The sequence below is a fragment of the Cheilinus undulatus genome, unplaced genomic scaffold (genome assembly GCF_018320785.1).
Source record: "Cheilinus undulatus unplaced genomic scaffold, ASM1832078v1 Contig1, whole genome shotgun sequence".
Lineage (NCBI taxonomy): Eukaryota > Metazoa > Chordata > Actinopteri > Labriformes > Labridae > Cheilinus > Cheilinus undulatus.
Window position 1 is genome coordinate 670,285 of NW_024571676.1, and position 12,578 is coordinate 682,862.

Here is a 12,578-nt window from a genome sequence, read left to right on the forward strand (position 1 = left end):
AATGTGACTCTAAAAGGTCACAATATGAGAGAAAAGGTCATAATTAAGAATTTAAAAGGTCAAAATATGAAATAAATGGTCAAAATCCTAAGTTTCAGTCTTAATATTGGGATGCAAAATGAAAATATGAAATGAACACGCAAATTAATTTAGCTTCCTCATTCCTGATTTTTTATCCAATTATTTCCACTCTCTCCTTTTTCAGAGTTGTATAACTTTTTAAAAAATCTTCAAGGTTAAATTTACATGTTTTATACTTGAGGACATCTGCAGACTTCATTTGGGTGAGCCAGTTCTAATTTATATATGATATGATATGATCTTGCACCGTGGGCCACATTTGGCCCCTGGGCCATGAGTTTGACACCTGTGCCTTAATGTATACAACTGGTGTCAAGGTTTAACTGGTTTTGGATTAACTGGTGACCTTTTGTCTGTGCTGCTCACTGCTTGAATTTCAGAATTATTCAGTGTCTTCTGAGACTTTAATACTTCCTGGAAAGAGTTTGCTGGGGCAAAAAAGAGATAATTTTAAGAAAAGAAAATTTTAGTGACTTTGAAATGTTTAACTAAAACAAAATAAACAAAAAAAAATAATAATAAAGAGCTCATTAATTGTACTTTGTGACTCACAAACACTTTCCCAGAATTGTTGATGTGTCTGAAAGCAAAGCATTTGCATTGAAGTCCACTGTTTATAAAAGAAAAAAAGAGTAATGAATAAAAATTTAAAAAATGCTAATAATTAGAAATGTCAGCGAAATTAAAATGTAAATCCCATTTTATGGTTGTACTAGAGTTTTGGGGCCCCTGAAGACTTTCAGGTCTCACATTGGGCCGCAGTGTGCTGAGGCCTGGGAGGGTTCCCCTGAATGGCCACTAGGTGGCAGCGTAACCTTTCTTAGGAGAACATGGAGGGTTTAAGCACAATTAATCAACAAGTTTAAGAAAAGTCAGCCCCGTGAAAACAGCTCTGTATATGTAAGATGAATGCAGCATTTTTACACACGCAGAAGCACAAAAAATGGGATGAGTGATAATAGATGTATGACGAATGGGGATGAGCGCTGGTTGGAAGGACCTATGTAAGTTTTTCTTGGGCCCCAACAGATCTGAGAAAGATCATCTTTGACAAACAAATCCCAGTCCTCTGACTGTATGTTTACATTTCCTCTGAAATACTGAGATAAATAAGGTTAATTCCAAACCTCTGACAGGCCTCTGACTGAACCCATCCACCATCAAACCTCTAAAACAAGGGTTGTCAACTACTTTTTCACAAAGGCCAGCCTTTTCTGGACCGAAGCTGAGGGGGCCGGACATTGAAATAACTGAAATAAAATCAATATTTTTGTCTAATTAACATATTATTGTTTAAAAATGTTATTTCCTTCTAAATTAGGAACTTTAAGCCTTCAACAGTGAGATTAGTCTCTATCACCTATCCTGCTGCCAACCACTAGGGGGCGACGGATATTTTAGCTGCATATTTCTGGGGCCCTGTGTCGTGATTGGCCAAAAACATGCAGAAAACAGATCTTCTGTGAAGATTCTCAGAGGGGGACATTGCACTCTCGAGCATTATGTGGAAAATTGAGGCAAAGAACTGTAACTTTTATCAAGATAACAATTATTAGTATATGTTTACGATGCCAACGTACAGAAATACTAGCATGCTTCTTGTCTGATAAGCTGCTTTATTGAAGATTTAATCTAAAATTCAAGGGAAAAGGTAAACAATTGCATGCCATATTTTTGCCCTCTTAAATTTTCTGAATGTAATATTCCCCTGGGGGCCAGATGGGAAGCCATGGGGGGCCTGATGTGGCCCCCGGGCCTCCAGTTGATGATCACTGCTCTAAAACCTCTACACTTTACCTCCAGATTTGCACAAATGTGTCTCAAAGATATTGATGCCCTGGGTCCACATCGGGAGCTTTCAGGGCTGGCACCATGGCAGTGCTAAGCTTCAGAAAGTCTAGTCAGATCAGTTTTTCTTCATTATTTCTTAGAGGGACACTGGTGAGCATTTGTACAGCTCTCCCTGTTGAAGAGTTTTCAGGTTTCAGTGTGAGCAGAGGAACAAAAGCAGCTGACTCTGAGGGTGGTTTTTAACTCTGGGTGTGGAGCGCTGGGAACTCTGGGAACACTGGGATGCCTGGGATTTGATAGAAAATGAATGCTGCCAGTGCAAAAATCAGCAGCTGTGGACGCAGGCTCTCACAGGTAGAAATGATTGTTCTGGCAGCGACAAAAAAATGAAAAAAGTGGATTAAACCCACAGTGTGTACAACCACATTTCCAAAAAAATGTGGCACTGTCAAACCTAAATACAAACAGAAATCAATGATTTTCAAGTCTCATAAACCCATGTTTATTCACGACAGAACATAAACAACATATCAGATGTTGAAACTGACTTTTTACCATTTCATGAAAATATGAGCTTGAATTTGATGGCAGCAACACATCTCAGAAAAGTAGGGACAGGGCCATGTTTACCATAGTGCAGCATCCCCTCTTCTTTAACAACAGTCTGTAAACATATGGGAAGTGAGGAGACCAGCTGATGGGAGAGGAATGTTGTCCCATTCTTGTCTGATGTAGGATTCTAGCTGGGTCTTCTTTGCTGGATTTTTCCTTTTCTGGTGCTCCAAATGTTTTCTATTGGTGAAAGGTCTGGACTGTAGGCAGACCAGTTCAGGACCTGGACTCTTGTTCCGTGAAGCCATGCTGTTGTGATGGATGCAGATGCAGGCTTTAGAACTTTAGAACCCCCTGAGGGCCCCTTCAGCTTTGCTCCTATAGCTCACAGAGATTTCTCCAGATTCTCTGAATCTTTGATGATATTATGGACTGTGGATGGTGGGAGATTCAAATACTTCACTGTTTTGACCGTTTTGCCATGAGAAACATTTTTTTGAAGCAGTTTTTCTCAGACTGGTAAATCTTTGCCCATCTTGACTTCTGAGAGACTCTGCCTCTCTAAAAAGCTCCTGTTATACCCAGTCATGTTTCTGACCTGTTGATAATTAACCCTAACCTGACACGCCACAACCTTCAATACTAAGCGTTTGGGAAAGGGCAGAGGCTTCGAAAAAACTCGGAGTGTGATTGGATGAATGCTCTGTCTGTCACATCTCTACGGGCCAATCAGAGCAACAAAATACGTGATGTAGCTGCGACTGAGGTGCGCGTGGGCAGCTACCGAGGAATATTAAGGTGAACCATGGCGACTGTAGACATGTCAGTACACGACTTTTGTCATTTATGAAAAGAAAACAACTCACTGCTGTTCTTTGTTCTTCTTTTAATGAAGAAATGTTGTCAAGTTCTGATAAAACTGGTGCTGTAGCAGCATCCACGCTAATCTCTTCCTCCATAATTACACCGGCCTCTTGTTGCTGCTTGCTTACGCCACGACTCCCTCGCGCCTGAATGTACTGCCCCTCGACGCTGATTGGTCCTGTCACTTTCTAACCGGGCCCAAACAGTTCAGACAGGAGCTTTGCGAGATGGATTTGCCAGTGAGAAACACAGAAACGGGTGGATCGATCTGCTTTACAAGGTTAAATTAACTCCATTAGTTGTAAAATGCTCCTCTGGCTGTCTTTCATTAGAACCACTTACTTTTCCAGCCTTTTGTTGCCCCGTCCCCAATTTTTTGAGATGTGTTGCTGCCATCAACTATGAATTGAGCTAAGATTTCTCATAAAATAGTAAAATTTCTAAGATTTAACATAACAGATTGGGCATGTTTTATTGTGAATAAAATCTGGGTTTATAAGATTTGACAATCATTTTCTTTTTATTTAAACGACACCACGACTTTTATGGAATTACGGTTGTACATCCTTCTATTTAATCCACAAGTATTATCTGCTGCTAATATGATCATTTATGCAGTGGTGGGTAGAGTACACAGTAACAGTACTCAAGTAAAAGTACTGTTACTTAACAATAAGAATTACTCAAGTAGAAGTAAAAGTACTCATAAAAATAAGTAATTGAGTAAGAGTAAAGTAAGCAAGTAAGTAAGTACCTTATTAAAAAACTACTCAAGTAGTGAGTAACTTCATTAGTAACTTCATTTTTTGCAATCTATTAAAACGCAGCTATTGCATTACAACATATTATTCAGGGGTAGCACTGTAAACTGTACATTGTCATTGATAAAGTAAAATAAACTTAACTTAATACTCAAAGCAGCAGTCAACTTATGTTTGTTAATCACAATTACTGGATGAAAAATTCAATATAACGAGAAAAAAAGACTCTCTCTCTTATAATAGTTATCTTATTTCTACATGATGGTTTTAATCTCACATACATGAATTTGTACCTTTCAGTTCTTACTTTTTAATCACATTATATTTATTTTATCATGTATTCATGATTTTTGGCTCATATTTATGAAATTAATCTTATGAACTGCCCTTAATTCTGACTTTTTGCCCTCTTTATTCTAAGTCATACTTTTTAGCTCCAATTTATGAATTTTTATCCTGATTATCACTCAACAACTTTGGTCCACTAGCCCCACGTTACAACCATGTTATGTATAATCCCTGATATCAGAAATATGCCACACACATGATAACAGTATTAAATAATGTGGCAGAGTTCATAGCTGGTTGGACACGTGACGTCATTTATCACTGACACAACTGTCTTTGCAGTCTGCAAGTTAAACCAGAGGTTTGAACTTATGTTTAGCTACCCAGCAGTGCAGGTTAGCTGGTTTAGCTTACTCACCATAACTGCTTTCTTAGATTTGATGTGCTATTTCTGAAACTTGAGATTTCCACGGTACCGTTTTAGTTAGACACATTAGGCAGCTCATCATGTGGCTGTTGTTCCTCGTCGTTTGAAAGGCAGAGTCTTGATGTTGGTCCAGGGATGAACATGCTGCTCTGAAGGAGACGCAGGTATTACAGCTTTCATTATCTCCAACTGTTCATAGTTAAGGGAGGGGTCACTCCTCTGTTTACTCTGTGGTGCTGAGGATTTTACCTGACGCTGCTGTGAGAGCTCAGCAGAGTGTAAAAATACTTCATGAAAATAAATATAGACGAGTAAAAGTAGCGACCGGTGCATGCTCAATGTAATGGAGTAGAAGTAAAAAGTAGCTACTCTGCTCCATAACTACTCTCAGAAGTAGGATTTTTCAAAAAACTATCCAGGTAAATGTAACGGAGTAAATGTAACGCGTTACTACCCAGATCTGCGTTTATGATAGACAATGGTTGTAAGGGCTTTAAACTAAGAATTCTACTATTCCTACTCTTTGCTTTCGAAGACACAAGGAATCACTGACTTCTGTAGTCTAGAGGAGATAATTCTCCAGCTGCCATGTCTGCACATCTCACTCTAAAACCTTCAAAAAGAGAAGAAGTCGACCTCCATTAAACCAACTCATCTCCTCTCTCCCTCAGGATTTTCACTGTGATTGATGGCTGACATTTTCCTCTGGTTGCCCAAATGTTTGACGCTCTGAGCTCTAAATACAGCTGATCCAAATGCTTGAAGAAAGCATGTATATCAGCTGATACTCCCCGTCTCCTTCACTGACTTTCCTGAGAAATTCTTAGATCACTGTGTGCTGTTTGAGAATCTTTCTTTTGTTTGTCCTTCAGATCTGAAGCCGGCCAGGTCCAGGAGACCGTGGTGCTTCTACTTCATTGTTTTTTACCTCATCCTGCAGACCATCCTCAATGCAGTCCTCTTTTATAAAGGTAAAGGTGCTCTGATTCATCAGAGAAGATTGTGTTTAAAAGAGAACTGACATCAGTTCTATATGATCGTATAATACACTGCATTATCGCTATGTTGTTGTTTTTCTCATCTCAGTGTTCAAGTTGGAGTCTTTCCAGTCAGACCCTCAGTCAGCAAAACAGATGTCCAATCACATTCCTGTAGACGGAGATCTAGGCAACAACTTCCAGACTCTTCTTCAAAACAACAGCCAAGAAACAAAGAACCTGAGGAGTCGTCTGTGGGCGCTGCAGAGCCAGGTCCTCTGGACGTTTTTATCTGACACTGAGAACTGTAACGCTGCAGGACGGATTTGTTTAAATTCAAGCCACATGCCTTTTCTTTTCTTGGTGATAAAGTGAAAATACATACACAGAACAATAACAAGGAAACACATCAAACAAACACGCACACACATAAAGAAAAGAAAACAAACAAACAAACAAAATCAATCAAATCAATTAATTAAGAAAATTTAAAAAAAACAGACATTATCATGGCGTTAGTGTTGGATAATCAGTGGTGTGCTAAGGTGTCCTGGCTTACACAGTACAGATTACTCCAGTCATGTAAGTTCTTGTAAGTTAAGGGAAAAGGAGGTGGCTATAAAGAAAGTATAATTGTCCTAAAAATACAATTAAGCAGTGGTATAATATAATAACAACAATGATAGTAGACATAAAATAATAACAACATACACACACTGCCATACACATGTATCTAATTGCATTTAGTTTTTCTTTCTTTTATTAAGACTTTATATGTAAATCTTTGGGCCATGAATAGACCGAGGGTGGGTGAATATGAATGGGTGAGGGGGAGAGAGGCCAGCAGTGGCACAGTTTTTATCTGACACCAAACACTCCATAACGCTGCAGGATGGATTTGTCATAGGCAAAAATAGGCAAAAAGTAGAAGAAATTGATGAAAGGTGAAAACAAAGATTTACAGAGGCAAAATTAGGCAGAAAGTGACAAAAAGGTGGCAAGATGGGTAGCTACAGTAGTTAAAGGGGTTTAAGAAGAAGCTCTGTTAGGTTTAAAGTAGCAAAAATGGACTAATGGCAAAAATTAGTTAAGAGCCAGAAATGTGGGAAAATGTGGCAAAAATAGGTGAAAACATTAGGAGTTAAAAAGTAGCTTAAATTAGTAATCTGAACATCGGGACCAATAACAGCTCCAAAATGACGTAACTGTTAGCCAGGTTGCTAGCACCACTGCTACTGATCCAGCACACATGCTCTGATATCATCAGTAAATCCAAACTGAGGGCCCTTTCTCTGGGGATTTCAGGGGCCCAGCCAAATATGTGGGCTGGCCTGGATCCCTATAATATCTTTTTTTGTCTGTCTGCACAAGCTAACATTAGCCACTTGCCACTTTTGGTCGTACATTGTGAGACAAGACAGTTTCAGGAAGTATTGAAATGAGGTGTTTTAGTCTGCTTTATTTGTCACTTTTAATTTTAAAAGCTATCGTCATTTTAAATCATCAGGATTCACAGAATCATGTTTCTTCTGCCAACAGGTTGATGACCTGTGCGGGGCGGATGGTCAGATTCACCGACTGACATCTGACATGAAGCTGCTCAACACCAGCACTCAAAAACTGGACGGGAAACTGACCAGCATCAGCCTCAAAGCAGGTATGATCCACATTCAAATGTAAATATTTATGTGGTCTGAGTAATGCTCATCTTACAGGATACGGTGTGTGTTTGTCCTCAGGTCCTCCTGGTCCAGCCGGGGCCCAGGGGTCTCCAGGACAGAAGGGGCCTAAAGGTAAGTCCACCTGGAGTACTTAGAGATCAGGGGAAATTATATCCACAGCTTGCATTGACTTACTGTAGGGTCAGAGAAAATCCATAGGAATTAATCACAAATAAACTGTCTTAAGACTTCATTTAAAATAGCTGCCAAAATTAACACTGAAGACTCGGTGGAAGCTGCAACGCTACCATGAAAGAGGGCTCTCTGATTGGTGGGAAAACCGACCAACCAGACAGCCTACAAAGGATAAATGAAATTGTTCCAAAAAAATTTTATTTCCAAAAAAGTCAGTTTTTAGTGGGACAAAGCTTGGCTCCCATGCTTGCTTCTCCAAACAGGGCTGTGTTAACCACCATCTGCTGTCAATATCACACTGACTACTGACAACTGTCAACCCAAAACATAAATCAGAGCGATCCCTTCAAAATAAAGAAGTGTGGTTTGGTTACAAACAAAGATTCTCTCTGGAAGCATCAATCAATAACCAAATGTGAAGACCTGATATGGGAATGTTTCGTACAGACAATCAAACTCAGAGCTCCCTTCAAACCCTGGTTCTTAAAAACCCCAGCATTTTAAAAGGCTCTCATTGTGAGGGTTGGTTTCGTTAGCATAAAGGTGCATGTACGTGCAGCAGGAGACATTAGCTTTCAGCAGCAGGTCCGGTGATGATCCCAGCGCTGATGACCTGTCATCTCCCGTCAGACGGCTGATGAGAAGCGGCTGATGGATGAGCTGCAGCCATTATTTCACATCCTAGCACAACTTCGTCAATGCTCTGACATTTCCTGTATGAGATCTCAATCAGGGCTGGACTTTTACTGCAGACCACAAATCACCGTCAGGCTCAGGCAGATGTTTTCCAATAGATCAGACCCCGTCTGACCCCGCCTCGGATCTCCTGTTCAAAAAATGTGATAATAGATGACTGTGGGGTATTTAAATTTGGCCAGCTTCCTAAACAGGGGCTGTGGTTGGTGACCCTGTGAGGCCACGCCTCCAGTGTGCACATTATTCTCAGTAAAGTATCCTGGTTGTGGATCTTTTCACACCAAAAATGTTTTATTCAGCTGTTCTGTCAGAATAAAGGCAAAGAGTTCACATAAGTGCACTCAGTGATGATGTTTCAGGAGATTACATAACAGCCCTTCCTTTTTTCCAGGTGATGGGGGTACTGTTGGCCCAAAAGGAGACCTGGGACCCAAAGGAGAGAAAGGAGACGCCGGTAGGTTTCATAAGGAGATCTTAATGAGTAAAAAGTCTATTTTAATGTGTTTTCAGTTGATGGTTCTATTGATGTAAAGGTTTCCTCTGTTATTTTGGCTTCATCTCAAAGTTGCTTCTGTGTTTCAGGCCAGCCTGGACCCACTGGACCTCCTGGACCACCCGGTAAGCCAGAATCTACCAGCCACTGGACGGACCACCATCCAGTAGCTGGTTGAGCCTTGTTTTGAGTCTTAGGGGGGTGTTTTTACATGTGGCTTTAATGTGTGCTGCAAGAATAACATTAACAACAGTAGGGAAGAAATCCAGAAAACTCATTTGGAGACCCCCAAAAAATCCCCCATGACCCACCCATGGGTCAGGACCCAGACTTTGGGTGTCAGTGCTGCAAAGATCTACTGATCTGATGATTTTAAGATCCTCTTTGAAATCTGTTCTAAGATCCTTTGTTGTGCTACAGTGTTCTCTCTTCGTTCTTGTTTCAGACGGGGGGTAAAAACAGAACATCTGACATTAAATTTAATACTTTTGAAGATCTTTTTAAGACCCGCTCCATTTATTGTAACACCCCATTGCATCTTCATTTCGAACCAGTTAGATCAAATGTGACAACACAGTCGAGAAAGTGCAGTTAGTATTTGTTTATGCAAATAAAGCTTGCTTTATAGGTATTTAGGAGCAAAAGGAGGGGCAATTTTGACCTTATTATTCTATTTTAAATGATAAACAAAAAAATTACAATTGACACATTATTTAAATGATAATTTTAAGTTCTGCCCCCAAAAAAGTTTAATTTACATCTGTGAAAAATACTCATGCCAGAGTGGCTCCCATGCAAAATATTTACTGTAAATTGGAATTTCACACACTTTGCCTTCAAATATTTTTTTTAACCCTTGCAATCTTTAAATTCAAGTGGACTATTTTGCTTTTTTTTTAATCAAATTCTGATAACTGCTCAGCCCTAGTAAAAAATAAGCAGCCAACCTCTATTGCAGTGGTTCCCAGTGGACTTTTCCATCTAAAAGCCCTATAACACTCTGCTCAAAGAGGCTCTAAAGCAAATTATTCCCAAAGTCTAGATCGGGACCCACAGTTGGGTCACAGGAGGTTCTTTTTGGGTGGCCAATGGTTTTCAGATTTTCTATGGTACAGTATTTAATGTGACATTTATGTCAATATTATAAATTATAGTCAAATGGGTAGCTCCACCCCATCACACTAAACCATAATAATAACTAAAGTAACACATAGAACAAGGCGATATCAGCCACTGGAGGGAGAAAGTCGCAGTCGAGGATGCTTGGCTAATGAAAAAGAAACAATGTTCAGGACCAGACTCCACTGAAGGCCCAAGGGGTGGAGCAAGCAAAGAAAGTCTTTCTGACAGAGGTAAACTGGCTTCCTCTTCAGTCTTGTAAAACAGAAAGCAGCAGGTCAGGACCAGACTGAGTCCAGAATCAACGTTATCCAAGCCAGACTCACCTTACAGATGAACACAAGTTGGAGTCAGTGAGAGGAGACGCAAAGGCAACTAAAGTCTCCTGTCACCTCAAAAACCACGGCATCTGCGCAGCGCGAGTGCGATCCTCTGAGCTGTAGTAGATGTGCAGATACTAAGAGCGAAGTTGCTGGCATCTTAAAAAGTGATTTTAATCATCCATGGCTGCAGGATGGACTTTTTGCCAGGTCAAAACAAAAACAATCTTTGCTCAGGTCATGACCCCAGTGGTTGCCATGGTAGCTTCTTCTTCTCTCTCCTCCTTGTTGGGGTTGTAAACCAGCTATGTGCATACTGCCACCTGCTGTTTCAGAACGAGTAAATACGCAAGTGGGCCCGGGCACGGTTCGATGTTGCTAGTGTGAAAGCAAGCCAGCTGGGCAGGGGGAGGAATCGCGCTGCGGCGCGGTTCGAAACAACTGGGCCTAATGTGAAAGCACCCTCGGTTAAAACATCGGTGAGCAAACCAGAGTCACTGACAAGTGTTTGATTCATATTTGCACTGTAATTCAGATCATAGAAGAACCTGCCAGCTCCTGCATGAGGACTGTTTTTTTAACTGCTTTCAGTTTTGGCTACAGTTTTATCTCATGAATTAGGACTGGGTTTACTCAGGATTATACGCAAATTCACTTTCAGTTGTCATGACTGAAAAACTCTACAACATAAAGACAATAAACATAATCTGATTCTTTGGGTCCAAAAAAAAAAATCATCAACTCAAAACAGCAAATTTCAACCGTTTTTCTAAATGGATGCTACAACAGGTCACAAGTACATAGATAACTAAAGAGGAAATGAAACACTTTCCAGTAAACCTGTTTGGCTTCTCCTGTTTGTGATCGTGCTGCTTCTGAATCACACGCTGACTCACAGTAGTACCCCATCCTGGATTTCCTAGAGGGGACCCTGCCCTGGTTTCACATCATGTTGCATGTTCAGAGACAATACCAGCAATGTGATTGAACTTTTGGATAAAATAACCTATCAGCAGATTTCATGCAGAGCTTAGTTTCTCTTCCCTTTTTAACTTCTGGTCTTTATCGCTGACGCATGGCTATCTAATGTGATGACTTATGTAATTTCACAATTTTTCATGCATTTACACGCAAGAAAAACAGAGATTGATTCACCAGCTCTGTGTGCAAACGAGACACTCTAACTGAATAAAATTGACCCTCAAGCTTTTCCTAGGTTTTGCTACATATATTTTCCCTGCTACCTTTACAAGCCTTCCAGGGCCAGCTTGTAAGAAGCATCCCAACAGCTTGATGCTGCCACCAATGTGCTCCACAGTGGGGATGGTGTGTTTACAGCGATGTCAGTGTTAAAACTCCATTTTGGTCTCATCAGACCAAAGAACTTTCTTCCTCTTGACCATGGAGTCTCCCTCATGCTTTTAAGTGAACTCTAGTCCAGATTGAGTCTGAGTTTTCTTCAACGGTGTCTTTCTCTTTGCCACTCTGCCATAAAGCTTTGACTGGTAAAGAACTCGGCCAACAGTTGTTGTCTGCAGAGTCTCTCCCATCTCAGCTGCTGAAGCTTGGAACTCCTTCAGAGTAGTCATAGGTGTCTTGGTGTCCTCCCTCACTAGTCTCCTTCTTGCACGCTGACTCAGTTTGTGAGGACAGCCTGATCTAGGCAGATTTACACATGTGACATACTCATTCATGATGGATTTAACTGAACTCTGGGGGATGTTCAGAGCATTGAAAATGTTTTTGTCTCCATCCTCTTACTTAGACTTTCCAATAACCTTTTCTCTGAGATGATTGGAGTGTTCTTTTATCTTCATGGTGTAATGGTAGCCAGGAATACTGATAAACCAGTGAGTGGACCTTTCAGACACATGTGTGTTTATACTACAGTCACTTAGACACAGTCTCTGCACTCAGCTGATCCCCATTTCACTAACTGTGAGACTACTAGCACCAACAGTCTGGACCTCTGTTGGATTAGGTCAGTCACTTTAGAGGGCTAAATATTTATTCAGTCACCTATTTGCATTATAGATTTTTACTCAGTTGACATTTCTGGTGTTGTGTTAAAAAGCCAAATTAAATTGACCACCTTTCAGTCATGGAGTCAATAAAAGAGGGTCAATACTTTTATAGGCACTGTGCATGATGGCTGCCACATGTCCTCTATCTTTTTAGCCTGATCCAAAGTTTTGGTAATGTTACGGACCATGAGTATTAAGCTTGTCCCTTGTCTTTCCTCCTTGAATCCAAGGAAACCAAGGACCAGGTGCAAAGGGAGAAAAAGGAGACCCGGGGCCCCAAGGTAAGAGGGTTATCATGATGTCAGAAATTTTATCTTTGATATGGTTCG

General features: G+C 40.5%; 1 protein-coding gene across 1 annotated transcript in view; it reads left to right on the top strand.

Annotated features, from left to right (window-relative positions):
• Positions 1-12,578, top strand: part of LOC121506602 (macrophage receptor MARCO-like) — a 41,906-nt gene that overhangs the window by 4,947 nt on the left and 24,381 nt on the right. Inside the window, exons 2-8 of the mRNA XM_041782410.1 lie at positions 5,637-5,735; positions 5,851-6,014; positions 7,281-7,398; positions 7,481-7,534; positions 8,685-8,747; positions 8,876-8,911; positions 12,480-12,530. Coding sequence (XP_041638344.1) covers positions 5,637-5,735; positions 5,851-6,014; positions 7,281-7,398; positions 7,481-7,534; positions 8,685-8,747; positions 8,876-8,911; positions 12,480-12,530 — 585 coding nt within the window. The remainder of the gene's footprint in view (positions 1-5,636; positions 5,736-5,850; positions 6,015-7,280; positions 7,399-7,480; positions 7,535-8,684; positions 8,748-8,875; positions 8,912-12,479; positions 12,531-12,578) is intronic.